The sequence below is a fragment of the Salmo salar genome, chromosome ssa12, assembly GCF_905237065.1.
Source record: "Salmo salar chromosome ssa12, Ssal_v3.1, whole genome shotgun sequence".
Classification (NCBI taxonomy): Eukaryota; Metazoa; Chordata; class Actinopteri; order Salmoniformes; family Salmonidae; genus Salmo; species Salmo salar.
In genome coordinates, this window is record NC_059453.1 from 19,363,463 (window position 1) to 19,380,557 (window position 17,095).

Genomic DNA, 17,095 nt, shown 5'->3' on the forward strand with positions numbered 1-17,095 from the left:
AGGTCTCCAAGGAAAATCATATCCTTGTGAAATAATAGGTGACTCATCCTCATGATACAAATAGTCTTTGTTGAGTCTATTGACCCAACTGGTGTGTGTGTTTATGATCATCAGATGAAAGGGTTCAGTCTGTTATCTGTCTCTACGTTTGGACCAGACCTGTTTAGCAGAGATACAGGATGGCCGAGTGGACCCACCAACCGGTCACACAGACACACACGGAAACACACACACACACTTTAAACCTGAAGACATTCCGTAGTCATAGGAATGTACTTAACGTGGAATAAACACATGGTATGCATAGCCGCAGGAAGTAAGGATGCTGAGTGTGCTTCAGCACCCCCTGATGAATCACATTTGAAAAATAATACATGTAAAAATAAAACATTTATGATTATTTATTTTGTTACCACCAAATTAGTGCCGTAGGCCTGTATGAGCAGAGAAAAATACTATTCAGCAGAGCAGGGAGAAAAATCCCCCCCCCCCCCCCAAAAAAAACCTCTTCCTGATGGTGTAATCAAATCTTTAATTTGTTAAGAACATGGTTGAATTCTTGTATCTGATATTAAAAATAAGTTCTATAATAACTATTAAACCTCTTTATCCTTTTGCTGTATAAATAAAGCACCTGGATACGGTTGAAGGAAGACTAACATGTAATGAACAGTCTCTTTTCATAGTTGCTTGTGGAGGAGAAAAGCACCTGTTGAAAATCAACTACTTGTTGCATCAAGGCCATACTCTAGTCATACTTTGTCCACTTGATGGCAGCAAAACGTCTTATTTGGTCTCTGTCTGTCTCTTTCACTACCTCACGCGCCACACACGGCACTTTCAAAGCTTTTGCACCTGTTATTTACAGAAAGGAATAAAAACATAAAATGTTCTAATTTTACACTTTACATCATCTCAACATTTCCCAATAACAGAAGTCACATTGGACGTTTTAGAAAAAAGTAACAAGAACAGAAGAACAACTGAAAAATGTAATATTTTTGTTTTAATCCCAGTTTCTGACAAGTACAGATAGCAGCGTTGATGACGCATATGGTTTCAGTTGAAACTAACTGAAGCCACAGAAATTCCTTTTCAGTCAGCAATCACTTTTCTGTTCACTCATTTACTTCTCAGAGAAGGCAGGCAGACGTTTTTCGTCATTAATGGGGTTGAATCATTCAGTGGTGACCAATTGAGAGACAAGAAACTGATTCATCATTAAGCACTTGTCCTTCAGTTCAGAGTGAAACGAAACTCAACCGTAGAGCATTGAGAAGCCGGTGTTTCTGAGACTACAAGAAGGTCCACTATACAAGGTAAGGCTCTCTTTGACTAGTGCTCTCTTTGAATATTCATATACATATGTAGGATCTTAATTTGATCACTCTTTTGTTGCAAACTTCTAGTGTATTCAAGGTTCAATATGGCTTGTAATCTCCAATTTAAAATGTCAGACTTGATTTGCCCTATCGAAAAATGTATCAGCCCCAATAACAAATATCCATAATCCATATAACTATAATCTACATAATAATTCACATTTCCAGTTGCTGCAGGATAATTTTCCTGCTGTGGCTCAAATGAAGCTCCAACATCTATGATGTATTCAGGTGGTTATGGATTACATTTGTTGTTCAATCAAGAAAAGCTACTCTGCCTGTGTGTTTGCCCATGTGTGGGTTTGAGTGTGATCATTTGGAAGACACAGTATTAAGCAGTTGAGGTCATGATCACGGTAGTGTTGATGATGATGATGACTATTATCACTGAAGAGACACACAGAGAGCGAAGCTGCTACAATATTGCATACACCTCTCCCATCCTATGGGGCTGATGAAATGTGTCTAGGCTATGCGCTAGGAAAGGATTCTTCCATCCTGGTCCCGGAGAAGACCAGGCTTTTGTTCACTTTTTCAAGCTTTGTGCATATATTTTTGCAGGTTTTTTGTTCTGTGTTAGTGCTGGGCTGCACCAAAACCCTGCAAACCCTTTAGATCTCTAGAAGAAGGTTGAAGACCACTGTCCTCATTGTGGAAGAGGCTAGGGGCTGATTAGGGAGTATTTGTGTAGGGGGCTAGGAGCTGAATAGGGCTTCATTATGGAGGGGGCTAGGAGCTGATTATTCTTCATTATGGAGGGGGCTAGGAGCTATTAGGGTTTCATTATGGAGGGGGCTAGGAGCTGATTAGGGCTTCATTATGGAGGGGGGTAGGAGCTGATTAGGGCTTCATTATGGAGGGGGCTAGGAGTTGATTAGGGCTTCATTATGGAGGGGGCTAGGAGCTGATTAGGGCTTCATTATGGAGGGGGCTAGGAGCTGATTAGGGCTTCATTATGGAGGGGGCTAGGAGTTGATTCATTCTTCATTATGGAGGGGGCTAGGAGCTGATTAGGGCTTCATTGTGGAGGGGGGCTAGGAGCTGATTAGGGCTTCATTATGGAGGGGGCTAGGGAGTGATTAGGGCATCATTATGGAGGGGGCAAGGAGCTGAATAGGGTTTCGTTATGGAGGGGGCTAGGAGCTGATTAGGGCTTCATTATGGAGGGGGCTAGGAGTTGATTAAGGCTTCATTATGGAGGGGGCTAGGAGCTGATTAGGGCTTCATTATGGAGGGGGCTAGGAGCTGATTAGGGCTTCATTATGGAGGGGGCTAGGAGTTGATTCATTCTTCATTATGGAGGGGGCTAGGAGCTGATTAAGGCTTCATTATGGAGGGGGCTAGGAGCTGATTAGGGCTTCATTATGGAGGGGGCTAGGAGCTGATTAGGGCTTCATTATGGAGGGGGCTAGGAGCTGATTATGGCTTCATTATGGAGGGGGCTAGGAGCTGATTAGGGCTTCATCATGGAGGGGGCTAGGAGCTGATTAGGGCTTCATTATGGAGGGGGCTAGGAGCTGATTAGGGCTTCATTATGGAGGGGGCTAGGAGCTGATTAGGGCTTCATTATGGAGGGGCTTGGAGCTGATTATGGCTTCATTATGGAGGGGGCTAGGAGCTGATTAGGGCTTCATCATGGAGGGGGCTAGGAGCTGATTAGGGCTTCATTATGGATGGGGGCTAGGAGCTGATTAGGGCTTCATTATGGAGGGGGCTTGGAGCTGATTAGGGCTTCATTATGGAGGGGGCTAGGAGCTGATTAGGGCTTCATTGTGGAGGGGCTAGGAGCTGATTAGGGCTTCATTATGGAGGGGGCTAGGAGCTGATTAGGGCTTCATTATGGAGGGGGCTAGGAGCTGATTAGGGCTTCATTATGGAGGGGGCTAGGAGTTGATTCATTCTTCATTATGGAGGGGGCTAGGAGCTGATTAGGGCTTCATTGTGGAGGGGGCTAGGAGCTGATTAGGGCTTCATTATGGAGGGGGCTAGGAGCTGATTAGGGCTTCATTATGGAGGGGGCTAGGAGCTGATTAGGGCTTCATTATGGAGGGGGCTAGGAGTTGATTCATTCTTCATTATGGAGGGGGCTAGGAGCTGATTAGGGCTTCATTATGGAGGGGGGTAGGAGCTGATTAGGGCTTCATTATGGAGGGGGCTAGGAGCTTATTAGGGCTTCATTACAGAGGGGGCTAGGAGCTGATTAGGGCTTCATTATGGAGGGGGCTAGGAGCTGATTAGGGCTTCATTATGGAGGGGGTAGGAGCTGATTAGGGCTTCATTATGGAGGGGGCTAGGAGCTGATTATGGCTTCATTATGGAGGGGGTAGGAGCTGATTAGGGCTTCATTATGGAGGGGGGTAGGAGCTGATTAGGGCTTCATTATGGAGGGGGCTAGGAGCTTATTAGGGCTTCATTACAGAGGGGGCTAGGAGCTGATTAGGGCTTCATTATGGAGAGGGGCTAGGAGCTGATTAGGGCTTCATAATGGAGGGGGCAAGGAGCTGATTATGGCTTCATTATGGAGGGGGCTAGGTGCTGATTAGGGCTTCATTATGGAGGGGGCTATGAGCTGATTTGGGCTTCATTATGATGGGGGCTTGGGGTTGATTAAGGCTTCATTACGGAGGGGGCTAGGCTTTGATTAGGGTCTGGGTTTAGTAGGACAGGATGTTCAAATAGAACTGGAGCAAAACCCTGCACACCTTGTGGGCTTCCAGTAGGGCTTAACTGGAGACCACTGTCCTCATTGTGGCACCCTATTCCTTATATTGTGTACTACTTTTAACCGAGGCCTCTATGGCATATAGTGCACTATATAGGGAACAGGGTGCCCGTTAGAATGTAACCTAGGGGTTGATTTGGTCCAGTGTTTAAGTAGGACAGGATGTACACACCCAGCCACAGGTACAGAGGAAGTCAAAGACAGGAGGGGGAGGTGAGGGGGGAGTCAGGGAGTGAGTGTTGGTGGAAAGGAAGTCGGAGAGGGAGGGGGGAGTCAGAGAGAAGATAGGGAGGGGAGATGTGTACATGATAAGAAGAAGAATGGAGGGGGCGTTAGTTTGAGGTTTGGTTTGGCAGAGGATGAGAAGAGAGGTAGAGAAGAGAGGAGGAGGGACAGGGGTGTTAGTGGTTTGTGGTTTGTTTGTTATTGGAAACAGCTTGTAAACATTCTGGGAAACGAGGACGTTGTGGTTTTCTTACCTGCAGCCCCTTTGTATGTGTGTGTGTGTGTGTGTGTGTGTGTGTGTGTGTGTGTGTATGTGTGTATGTTTATGTGTGCGTGAGTACTGTGTGTGTTCATGCATGCAGAATGCGCTTGTGTGTGCGTGCATGCACAATATGTGTGTGTGTGTGTGTGTGTGTGTGTGTGTGTGTGCATGTATAATGTGTGTGTGTTAGCTTGCGTGAAGACTACACTTGTGTTCGAGCTTGCGTGGCCATGCATGTGTGTGTATGTTCTCTGCTTTCAGGTTAAGGGAGGAAAGCCCTGATCTGGGACCAGGCTTGTGGGTTAAGACAGGAAAAGCCCTGATCTGGTACCAGGCTATCAGGTTAAGGCAGGAAAGCCCTGATCTGGGACCAGGCTACCAGGTTAAGGCAGGAAAGCCCTGATCTGGGACCAGGCTATCAGGTTAAGGCAGGAAAGCCCTGATCTGGGACCAGGCTACCAGGTCAGGGCAGGAAAGCCCTGATCTGGGACCAGGCTACCAGGTTAAGGCTGGAAAGCCCTGAATTGGGACACACAGGACTGTTGGTACATTTGACAGCGAACATGACATCACAAGGCTTCACAGCTAACAATGTACAGAAACCAGTGGTGGCTGGTGGCTCTTTTAATCGGAGGACAGACTCATAGTAATGGCTGGAACAGAATTAATGGAAGGGTATCAAACACATCTAACACACTGATTACATGTGTTTGATACCATTCCATTAACTCCATTCAATGCATTATTATGAGCCATCCTCTGATATAAACATTTTGCTCTTGCGCAACCTTCAACCACCTATCAATTTGTTACAAACAGTTCAAAGGAATGACCAATGTTACGCAGTACTGGTATTCCTTGTAGAAGCATTATAGCCACACAGGGTGTGCATGCTTTTGTCCCAGCCCTGCACTAACATATCATCCAGGTCATTCATTATCATCATCACAATCTTCTTCTTCTTCTTCACCGTTTCAACACATCTTGTACCTGTTAGATGGTTGTTTATATAACAGAGGAGTGGAAACTTCACACCTCAGGCTGAACATAACATCAATCTCTCTAACCACAGTGACCTTTTACTAAAAAACCCCACATGAGAGAATGGTAGCCAACAGCACACTGCCCATGTATAGCTATGGGAACTATATATATCTTCTCAGATATAGGTCTGAACATGCTGTTCATCCGATGATGTGGTCTGTAAGGTCATACATGAGAGAGAGAGAGAGAGAGAGAGAGAGAGAGAGAGAGAGAGAGAGAGAGAGAGAGAGAGACTCTCATGTGTCAGCCTCACTAGAGTTGGAGTAACATCATAGTTAGTAACATCATCAGTACAGCTATCATCCTTCATCCAACCCTTTCCATGTGTTTTATCTAGTTCCATCACAGCTCATCCAATGACACAAGCTGTCCAGCTTGGGCCGTTCAATATCTAAAGGTAAGAGACAAAATATCTGCAATATTAAAAAATGTAAATGTTTGAAATGCACCTAAAATGCTATGCAAATGTAAATAACCTACTAAATGGGTTTACAGTGTTTAAGTTTGTGCTTGGCTTATTTCTGGCATACCGGTGTGTACGAAAGGTTCGTTTAAACAAATGCAACTTTGTTAATAAGATGTTTTATGCAAATAACCTTCATGTCTACTGATATGCGTAACAGTAAAACAGATGATACTTTGTATTCACAAGATGTTAATTATATCTGACATGTATTTCTCCTTATGTGACCTAATACGTTTCTATTCTCTAAATAAGGATGTATGGATCCCTCTCCCACTTGCACACCTGTTCAGTTTCTGTGGCTTTCACTGTGCGTGTGTGTGTGTATGCGTGTGTGGCTGCGGTGAAACTGATAACACTTGATCTACTTTCACGGAAAAAACACACCACGCAGACAGACATAGAAAATTGTACTTTTTCTTCTCTCTTATGCTTCAGGTTTTCTTCCATCCCAAATGGCATCCTATTCCCTACATAGTTCACTACTTTTGACCAGAGCCCAATGAGCCCTGGTCAAAAGTAGTGCCCTATATAAGAAATAGGGTACCATTTGGAACACTAAGCCACCTGTCACCTGTTGCTAAGGTCATGTCTCCTACTGTGTTCTAGAATGAGAAAAAGGACCAGGAAGAAGTCATAATGGAGGTTCTATGGTGTCTCTATGTCATCCTGCTCCTCCCCCTACTAACCTGCTCCAGCCAACCACAGTCCTGTAAGTCATCAATACCCTTCACAATGCATTACAAGCAGATTTATAATGACTACGAGGTTAAAGTGCAGACTGTCAGCTTTAATTTGAGTGTATTTTCATCCATATCGGGTGAACCTTTTTAGAAACTACAGCACTTTTTGTGCATAGTCTACCCATTTTAGGCGACCAAAAGTACTTTAATGTGTGTTAAAGTAGTAAAAGGTTTTGTATTTGGTCCCATATTCATAGCACACAATGATTACATCAAGCTTGTGACTCTATAAATGTGTTATTATTTTGTGCCTAATAGAAATGAATGGTAAATAATGTAGGAGCGTTGAGCGTTGAGCTAAACTGAGCGAGCTCAACTGTGAATGGTCCTGGCAAAAAGAAAGAAAAGTATGAAGGGAAGCCAGCTTGGATTTGGCATCTCTCCTATCAAAACGCTTTGAGAGTATACATCATTAACAGAAACAACTGAATTGTTGTGTGTTTTGTTGTGTTGTCGTCCTCCGGTGCCCCTTTCCTAAATTAGCCATTGATGGAGATAGGGATTTGGACTTGTGGATTTACTTAATTCTCCGTATTGGCCAACGGCAATTCCGATCCAACCATTAATTCATACATTGTTGTGCCCCTGGCCTGAGAGGATGGAAGTTCAAGCAAGTGTTTTAGCCAGGTAGCCTAGGACAAAAAAAGAAGCTTGTACTGTATGACAGAACGTTTCGTCAACATGAAAGAGAGGAGAATGGCATTGGTGTTTCTCTACAAGTAGAGTGAGTCAACATGTTTTTCTACTTGCACGAATGCACACATAAATCAGAACCATGGACAGCCACATCATATTCAGCCTATGTTGATTGGACAAATTTTTTTTTTTGGGGGGGTATATTTTAGTTGTCACTGTATTAGACTAAGCAGAGGTGATTTGATGAAGATGAAACGTTGAAGTTGAAATGATGCTGGAATACTGGAGGCAGATCCTGTTTTCTTTGGGACTTGCAGTCAATCACATCAAATCAAATTGTATTGGTCACATACAGATGGCTAGCAGATGTTATTGTGAGTGCAGCAAAATGCTTGTGCTTCTAGTTCTGACAGTGCAGCAAACAAGTAATATCTAACAATTCCACAACAGATACCGAATACACACAAATCTAAGTAAAGGAATGGAATAACAATATATAAATATAAATATATGGATAAGCAATGGCAGAGCTGCATTGGCAAGATGCAATAGATAGTATAGAATACAGTATATACATATGAGATGAATAATGCAAGACATGAAACATAATTAAAGTGACATTATTAGAGTGACTAGTATTCCAATTATTAAAGTGGCCAATGATTTCAAGTCTGCATGTAGGCAGCAGCCTCTCTGTGCTAGGGATGGCTATTTAACAGTCTGATGGCCTTGAGATAGAAGCTGTTTTTCAGAAGGCCAGCATCCCAGAGTCGCCTCTTCACTGTTGACATTGAGACTGGTGTTTTGCGGGTACTATTTAATGAAGCTGCCAGTTGAGGACTTGTGAGGCATCTGTTTCTCAAATTAGACACTCTAATGTACTTGTCCTCTTGCTCAGTTGTGCACCAGGGCCTCCCACTCCTCTTTCTATTCTGGTTAGAGCCAGTTTGCGCTGTTCTGTGAAGGGAGTAGTACACAGCGTTGTACAAGATCTTCAGTTTCTTGGCAATTTCTCGCATGGAATAGCCTTCATTTCTCAGAACAAGAATAGACTGACGAATGTAAATGTAAATGTAAAAATGAGTCTCAGAAGAAAGTTATTTGTTTCTGGCCATTTTGAGCCTATAATTGAACCCACAAATGCTGATGCTCCAGATACTCAACTAGTCTAAAGAAGGCCAGTTTTATTGCTTCTTTAATCAGAACAACAGTTTCCAGCTGTGCTAACATAATTGCAAAAGGGTTTTCTAATGATCAATTAGCCTTTTAAAATTATAAACTTGGATTAGATAACACAACGTGCCATTGGAACACAGGAGTGATGGTTGCTGATAAAAGGCCTCTGTACGCCTATGTAGATATTCCATAAACAATCATCTGTTTCCAGCAACAATAGTCATTGACAACATTAACAATGTCTACACTGTGTTTCTGATAAATTTGATGTTATTTTAATGGACAAAAAATGCTTTTCTTTCAAAAACAAGGACATTTCAAAGTGACCCCAAACTTTTGAACGGCAGTGTATAATTAAACATGATATAGAGCCTTGTAAAACATGACATAGAGCCTGATATAGAGCCTTGTAAAACATGACATAGATCCTTAAAAAACATGACATATAGCCTTATAGAACATAATATAGAGTCTTGAAAAACATAACACAAAGTCTTGTAAAACATGACATAGATTCTTGTAAAACATGATAAAGAGCCTTATAAAACATGATATGGAGCCTTATAAAACATTACATATAGCCTTATAAAACATGACATAGAGTCTTGTAAAACATGACATAGATTCTTGTAAAACATGTTATAGAGCTTTATAAAACATGATATAGAGCCTTATAAAACATGTTATAGAGCCTTATAAAACATGTTATAGAGCCTTGTAAATCATGATATAGAGCCTTATAAAACATTATATTGACCCTTATAAAACATGATATAGAGCCTTATAAAACATGATATAGAGCCTTATAAAACATTATATTGACCCTTATATTAAAACTCTTATAATTGTTCTCTCTCTCTGCCTCTGTTTCTCTCTCCTCTCTCTCTCCTCTCTCATTCTCTCTGTCTCTGTTTCTCATAGTTCTGCAGTGTGTCAATGACTTCATCAGTAACATCACATGTGTGTTGAACAACACATGCGTGCCCCCAGACATGCCATGCACACTGCATGGTGAATATGCCGGGATTAAAAGGTAAAGAAGACTAAGGATGCACCCTAACTGGAACCCTATTCCCATAGAGTCCTGGTCTAAAGTAGTGCACTATATAGGGAATAGGGTGCCATTTGGGATGCTAACTGAAACAATGGTTCACTGTTGTAACTACAGGCAATGTGAGATGAAGTCCTTGGGCGGTTCCAACACTTTGAGAGGCGGCAGTCTGGTCTTTGAGGGCAATCCTGTGAGTTTTATAAAACTACATCAAGTTAAAACCAATGCTTGGTTATATATGTGCAGTATTATAGATAAAAACTATCATTTTAAAAACAGATTATAAAAATAATAACATGAATGTAACACATTCATCTGGATGAATAAATTAACCAGGAATTTGTAATTTTTTAAATATTTTTTGATAACATTTTTTCCTAATAATAATAATAATAATAATAATTAAACAATGACAGCATATATATAGACCAATAGACAAACAACCCTGGATAACTGAACTTCTGTAAATTATCTTTCAGTTCTTTTGGGACGATGATAAAATACCCATTGATGTACGGTGTGGACAAGCAGAAGATTATGTGATACATATTAACTACCTGTATCAACCATTTAACCACAGTAAGTGTACAGTAATTTGAGTGATATTATGTACGATGTGTCAGCTATTACTAACTGTCACGTTCGTCGTAGGAAGGAGACCAAAGCGCAGCGTGGGTATCGTTCCACATCTTTTCTTTTAATGTGAAACTTTGCAAAACAAACAATAAACTACAAACAAAACACAAACCGTGACGAAAGAGGTGCAACATGCACTAACTCAAAATAATCTCCCACAAACACAGGTGGGAGAAACAACTACTTAAATATGATCCCCAATTAGAGACAACGATGACCAGCTGCCTCTAATTGGGGATCATACAAAAACCCCAACATAGAAAAAAGAAACTACAACCAAACAACATAGAACTAAATAAACTAGATAATCCCCCCCAGTCACGCTCTGACCTACTCTACCATAGAGAATAAGAGCTCTCTATGGTCAGGACGTGACACTAATCTACTAGTACTACATTAATTGTAGACCAACTACAACGATACGATACTATAACTTTATGAGGTTTTGTGAGGTCATCATACAAAATACACAAAATCAATACACAATGATACAACATAATGCAATACAAACATGCTGGAAAGGTTATTAATTTACAGTGCAATCAGAAAGTATTCAGACCCTTTCACCTTATCCACATTTTGTTATGTTACAGCCTTATTCTAAAATGTATTAAATCATTTTTCCCCTCATAATCTACACACAATACCCCATAATGACAAAGCAAAAACAGGTTTTTATACATTTTTGCAAATGTATATATATAAAAAAAATAATTACATAAGTATTCAGACCCTTTAACTCAGTACTTTGTTAAGGCACATTTGGTAGCGATTACAGCCTTGAGTCTTCTTGGGTATGATGCTACAAGCTTGGCACAGATGTATTTGGGGAGTTTCTCCCATTCTTCTCTGCATATCCTCTCAAGTTCTGTCAGATTGGATGGGGAGCGTTGCTGCACAGCTATTTTCAGGTCTCTCCAGAGATGTTCGCTCGGATTCAAGTCTGGGCTCTGGTTTGAGCCACTCAAAGACATTCAGAGACTTGTCCCAAAGCCACCCCTGCGTTGTCTTCGCTGTGTGCTTCGGGTCATGCTGGAAGGTGAACCTTAGCCCCAATCAGAGGTACTGAGTGCTCTGGAGCAGGTTTTCATCAAGGATCTCTCTGTACTTGGCTCCGTTCATCTTTCCCACAATCTTGACTAGTCTCCCAGTCCCTGCCGCTGAAAAACATCCCCACAGCATGATGCTGCCACCACCATGCTTCACCATAGGGATGGTGCCAGGTTTACTCCAGACGTGACGCTTGGCATTCAGGCCAAAGAGTTCAATCTTGGTTTCATCAGACCAGAGAATCTTGTTTCTCATGGTGTGAGTCTTTTAGGTGCCTTTTGGTAAACACCAAGCAGTCTGTCGTGCCTTTTACTGAGGAGTGGCTTCTGTCTGGTTACACTACCATAAAGGCCTGATTTGAGGAGTGCTGCATAGATGATTGTCCTTCTGGAAGGTTTTCCCATCTCCATAGAGGAACTCTGGAGCTCTGTCAGAGTGACCATCGGGTTCTTGGTCACCTCCCCCGACAGCTCAGTTTGGCCAGACGGCCAGCTCTAGGAAGCGTCTTGGTGGTTCCAAACTTCTTCCATTTAAGAATGATGGAGGCCACTGTGTTCTTGGGGACCATCAATGCTGCAGACATTATTTGGTAAGCTTCCCTGGATCTGTGCCTCGACACAATCCTGTCTCGGAGCTCTATGGACAATTCCTTCGACCTAATGGCTTGGTTTTTGCTCTGGCATGCACTGTCAACTGTGGGACCTTATAAAGACAGGTGTGTGCCTTTCCAAATCATGTCCAATCAATTGAATTTACCACAGGTGGACTCCAATGAAGTTGTAGAAACATCTCAAGGATGATCAATGGAAACAGGATGCACCTGAGCTCAATTTCGATTCTCATAGCAAAGGGTCTGAATACTTATGTAAATAAGGTATTTCTGTTTTTTACTTTTAATACATTTGCAAACATTTCAAAATAACCGTTTTCGCTTTGTCATTATGGGGTGTTATGTGTAGATTGATTTAAATTAATTTTAGAATAAGGCTGTATCGTAACAAAATGTGGAAAAAGGGAAGGGGTCTGAATACTTTCTGAACGCACTGTATACAACTTAATACTAATTCATACCTGATAATAACATTTCTAATTCAACTTAGTACTAGTAGTTCTGTTACAGTGATATTAGTACTGCTATGACTACATGTTTTGTGTTTGGCAGTTAAAATGCATCCCCCTGGCAAGCCGACCGTCACCAACGCCTCAGTCGCCTGGACACCAGGAGCTCCCATTTCAGAAATGATATTCAACTATGACTTCCAACTACAGTGGAAACAGGAACTACATCACTGGGAGGTGAGAGAGAGAGGGGGGAGGAAGAGAGACAGAGGACAGATAATAACAAGAGGGAAAGGGGAGAGATGTGAAAGAGAGAATACAGTGAAAGAGTGCACAGCTCTTTGTACACTATCTAAAAGTACACCTACTGAAAGTACACCTACTGTATATTGTGGTACTGCAGGATGCTGTGGAGGTGAACATATCAAACAAACAGACGTATTTTGACCTGGACCCTGACATGCTGGAGAGAGGAAGGAGGTACCAGGTCAGAGTCAGGGTTCGAGTCGTCCCAAACAATTACTCAGACTGTCAGTGGAGCGACTGGAGCCCCAGTGCATCATGGGTCTCCACTCTGGGCCAGATGAAGCCAACAGGTAAATCCAGCATCAGTGATGTCATTGGTTATTAGTACACGTTTGAATGTGGGCCTATATATAGTTGGGCTGTGTCCCAAATGGCCCTAAAATTCCCTATAGAGTGCAGAGCCCTATGGGCCAAAAGTACTGCACTAAACAGGGAATATGTTGCCATTTGGAATGCAGGCATAGTAGTGTGTTTCCATATGAATCTTGAAAAACAGCTTCTTCTTCTTCATCCTTCTTTCCTTCCTTCCCTATTTCTTTCTTTCATTCTTAGATAGGCAGACACATGCTCAAAACAAACTTACAGACAGAAATGTGAAAGAACGCTTTTCTATGCCAATCTTTTAGTCAAATAGTGGTGTTGTTATGTACGTTGTAAATATGTTCTATGTATGTTCTATGTTGTTCCTCTGGTCCTGTTCTCAGGTAGTCCTGATGTTCTAGACCAGGACTTTGTGGTGGTCACCGTGGTGGGAGCTGTTGTTGTACTGGTCCTGCTGGTCTCCATGTTGCTCTGCAAAGGAAAGTGAGTAGTGTGTGTGTGTGTGTGTGTGTGTGTGTGTGTGTGTGTGTGTGTGTGTGTGTGTGTGTGTGTGTGTGTGTGTGTGTGTGTGTGTGTGTGAGGGAGGGGGGTGGGGTGGGGTCCATTGTAAATGTGATGTATTTTAACACCAACGGACTGCAAAGTAAACATCATGTTTTAGATGTAATGTTTTGTAGTTGGTTAAGTGCAACTTCCTTTCATTTCCGTTCAGTGCTGACAGGGTCAAGAAGATTCTGAATCCTCCTATACCAGATCCCTCCACGTACTTTGAGGGCCTCAAACTCCATCATGATGGAAACTTCAAGGTCAGTTCTACTTTTGACTGAAGTCATGTGCCCAAAGGGACCCTATTCCCTGTATTGTGCACTTCCTTGTTATGGCGATAGTTAGGTTATAATGGCTGTAGTTAGGTTATAATGGCTGTAGTTAGGTTATAATGGCTGTAGTTAGGTTATAATGGCTGTAGTTAGGTTATAATAGCTGTAGTAAGGTTATAATGGCTGTAGTTAGGTTATAATGGCTGTAGTTAGGTTATAATGGTGGTAGTTAGGTTATAATGGTGGTAGTTAGGTTACTATGGCTGTAGTTAGGTTATAATGGCTGTAGTTAGGTTATAATGGCTGTAGTTAGGTTATAATGGCTGTAGTAAGGTTATAATGGCTGTAGTTAGGTTATAATGGCTGTAGTTAGGTTATAATGGTGGTAGTTAGGTTATAATGGTGGTAGTTAGGTTATAATGGTGGTAGTTAGTTTATAATGGTGGTAGTTAAGTTATTATGGCTGTAGTTAGGTTATTATGGCTGTAGTTAGGTTATAATGGCTGTAGTTAGGTTATAATGGCTGTAGTTAGGTTATAATGGCTGTGGTTAGGTTACAATGGCTATAGTTAGGTTATAATGGCTGTAGTTAGGTTATAATGGCTGTAGTTGGGTTATAATGGCTGTAGTTGGGTTATAATGGCTGTAGTTAGGTTATAATGGCTGTAGTTAGGTTACAATGGCTGTAGTTAGGTTATTATGGCTGTAGTTAGTTTATTATGGCTGTAGTTAGGTTACAATGGCTGTAGTGAGGTTACAATGACTGAAGTTAAGTTACAATGGCTGTAGTTAGGTTACAATGACTGTAGTTAGGTTACAATGGCGGTAGTTAGGTTACAATGGCTGTAGTTAGGTTATAATGGCTGTAGTTAGGTTATAATGGCTGTAGTTAGGTTATAATGGCTGTAGTTAGGTTACAATGGCTGTAGTTAGGTTATAATGGCTGTAGTTAGGTTACAATGACTGTAGTTAGGTTACAATGGCTGTAGTTAGGTTATAATGGCTGTGGTTAGGTTATAATGGCTGTAGTTAGGTTACAATGGCTGTAGTAAGGTTATAATGGCTGTAGTAAGGTTATAATGGCTGTAGTTAGGTTACAATGGCTGTAGTTAGGTTATAACGGCTGGAGTCTAATGAATGGAGTGGTATCAAACAGATAAAACACATAGTTTCTATATATTTATTACCAGACATTATTATGAGCTGTCCTCGCCATTGTCTAAAAATTAGCATCATGTAGGAGTGAAGCCACCTGTCGGAAGACAATGCCGTCCTCACCTTACCAGCCTCCTCTGCAATAAAAAGAGGACAGGAATGAAAATAATAATCCTTTCATTTTCCTCTCCTCTGCATGTCTCTTTTTCTCGTGTGTGTGTGTGTGTGTGTGTGTGTGTGTGTGTGTGTGTGTGTGTGTGTGTGTGTGTGTGTGTGTGTGTGTGTGTGTGTGTGTGTGTGTGTGTGTGTGTGTACATGCCTGTGTCTCTGCCTACAGGCTTGGCTGGGTCCTTTGTTCGCCCTTGAATCCATCAACTCTGCATTGCACCGTGAAGACATCTCCCAGGTAGAGATCACCGACAGCCTGGACAACGTCACCCCCTTGAGGACGGCACCACCACAGGAGAAGAGATGGGACAACAGTGGCCACTCCTCCTGCTCCGGCTTCTCCAACTTCAGCTACTTCTTATCTCAATGCTCCCAGCCTGGATCCACCTCCACCAAGCTGGTACCCTGCTCTGTACACTCCCCTTACGGACCAGTAGGTGGCACTACTGAAGAGATAGAAGAGTGGAACGAGGAGAACAGAGGAGAAAGGATGGACAGTAATAGAGGTGTAGGGGGGAAGGACGGAGATATCAGGGGTGGAGGGAAAGATGGAGAGATGGGGGGTGGAGGGAAGGAGGGAGAGATGGGTGGTGGAGGTGTACTTGAAGGCATCAGTGCAGGTGAAGATATCCTCCAGGTTTCTTCTTACGGGCGTGTTGAGAAGCTCCAGGCCGAGCGTCGGGCCCTCATAAGCCCAGATTCAGGCATCGGCAGTGGGGGAGAGGATCAGGAAAGTCAGGAGAGCGTGGAGGATGCGGTTGGGCCTATTGCAGCCACCCCCCATTTTGTCTCTCAGGATGTCAATTTTGTTCCGCTTCTTCCTCTTATCAATAACAATAACTTTCCATTCTGCTCCACCCCCTTACCCATTTCCCTGTCTGCTTTCCCCCAGCTTCCCTTCACCCTACCTGGGTTGGATAGTGTAGGGGGAAAGGGTACAGAGATGGAGGTTGGAGGAGGTTCTCTCACAATGTCTTCCTCCTATGAACGTGTGGATAATCTCCAGCTCCAGACCCAACGCCGTGCCCCTCAGAGCCCAGATTCAGGCATTGGCAGTGGGGGAGAGGATCAGGAAAGTCAGGAGAGCGTGGAGGATGCGGTCGGGCCTACTGTGACCGCCTGTAACCATATCCCTCTTATTACCACTAACAATATATTTCCATTTTGTTCCACCCCCTTACCTATTCCACTGACCGGTTTACACTTCCCCTTCTCTGGGTTGGGATTGGCTCCATCCCTGGGTATGAGTACCAGTCATCCATGCAGGCTGATCGAGGAGATGTCTCTCATGTCTTCTTCAATGGCTATAGAGCCCTCTAGTGGCGACTACATGCCAGTGAAAGAAGCTCAGAGCTGAGCTTTGAAAACATTTTTACCAAGGTCTAGGTTTGGAAAAGTCTTGTAATTTTCCCCAAATTCCCTGGTTATCCAGAAATCCTGGTTGGAGGAATCCGGAATTCCTGCTCATTCCATCCTGATTCCGGTAAACTTCCAACCAGGATTGAGAAAGTTACTAGAATATGGGGGGGTCAAAAGTTTTAGAACACCTACTCATTCAAGGGTTTTTCTTTATTTTTCATATTTTTGACATTGCGGAATAATAGTGAGTACATCAAAACTATGAACAACACATATGGAATCATGTAGTAACCAAAAAAGGGTTAAACGAATCAAAATATATTTTATATTTGAGATTCTTCAAATAACCCCCCTTTGCCTTGATGACAGCTTTGCACCCTCTTGGCATTCTCTCAACCAACTTCACCTGGAATGCTTTTCCAACAGTCTTGAAGGAGTTCTCACATATGCTGAGCACTTGTTGGCTGCTTTTCTTTTCCTCTGCAGTCCAGCTCATCCCAAACCATCTCAATTGTGTTG

General features: G+C 42.5%; 1 protein-coding gene across 3 annotated transcripts; it reads left to right on the plus strand.

The window, feature by feature from the left end:
- The first annotated feature begins 1,107 nt into the window (after positions 1–1,107).
- LOC106564387 (interleukin-2 receptor subunit beta) lies at positions 1,108–16,878 on the plus strand. 3 transcript variants are annotated; one of them, XM_045690968.1, is made up of 11 exons: positions 1,108–1,319; positions 5,973–6,032; positions 6,708–6,810; positions 9,575–9,686; positions 9,822–9,894; positions 10,184–10,283; positions 12,553–12,686; positions 12,853–13,045; positions 13,460–13,559; positions 13,789–13,882; positions 15,387–16,878. In XM_045690968.1, exons 3-11 carry the CDS (start codon positions 6,738–6,740, stop codon positions 16,572–16,574), a joined length of 2,067 nt encoding a protein of 688 aa, XP_045546924.1. In that variant the 5' UTR covers positions 1,108–1,319; positions 5,973–6,032; positions 6,708–6,737; the 3' UTR covers positions 16,575–16,878. The 3 variants fall into 3 exon arrangements, with proteins under 3 accessions (XP_045546924.1, XP_045546922.1, XP_045546923.1); XM_045690966.1 differs by lacking the exon at positions 5,973–6,032 and having other exon boundaries at positions 1,129–1,319; positions 15,387–16,877; XM_045690967.1 differs by lacking the exon at positions 1,108–1,319 and having other exon boundaries at positions 5,817–6,032.
- The last annotated feature ends 217 nt before the right edge of the window (positions 16,879–17,095 follow it).

Bases quoted from the DNA above. Each gene is read 5' to 3' on its own strand.
- LOC106564387 (XM_045690968.1), top strand. From the start codon at position 6,738: ATGGAGGTTCTATGGTGTCTCTATGTCATCCTGCTCCTCCCCCTACTA. The intron at 6,811-9,574 runs GTAAGTCATCAA...TGTTTCTCATAG, and splicing joins CTCCAGCCAACCACAGTCCT to TTCTGCAGTGTGTCAATGAC. The intron at 13,046-13,459 runs GTAAATCCAGCA...TCCTGTTCTCAG, and splicing joins GGGCCAGATGAAGCCAACAG to GTAGTCCTGATGTTCTAGAC.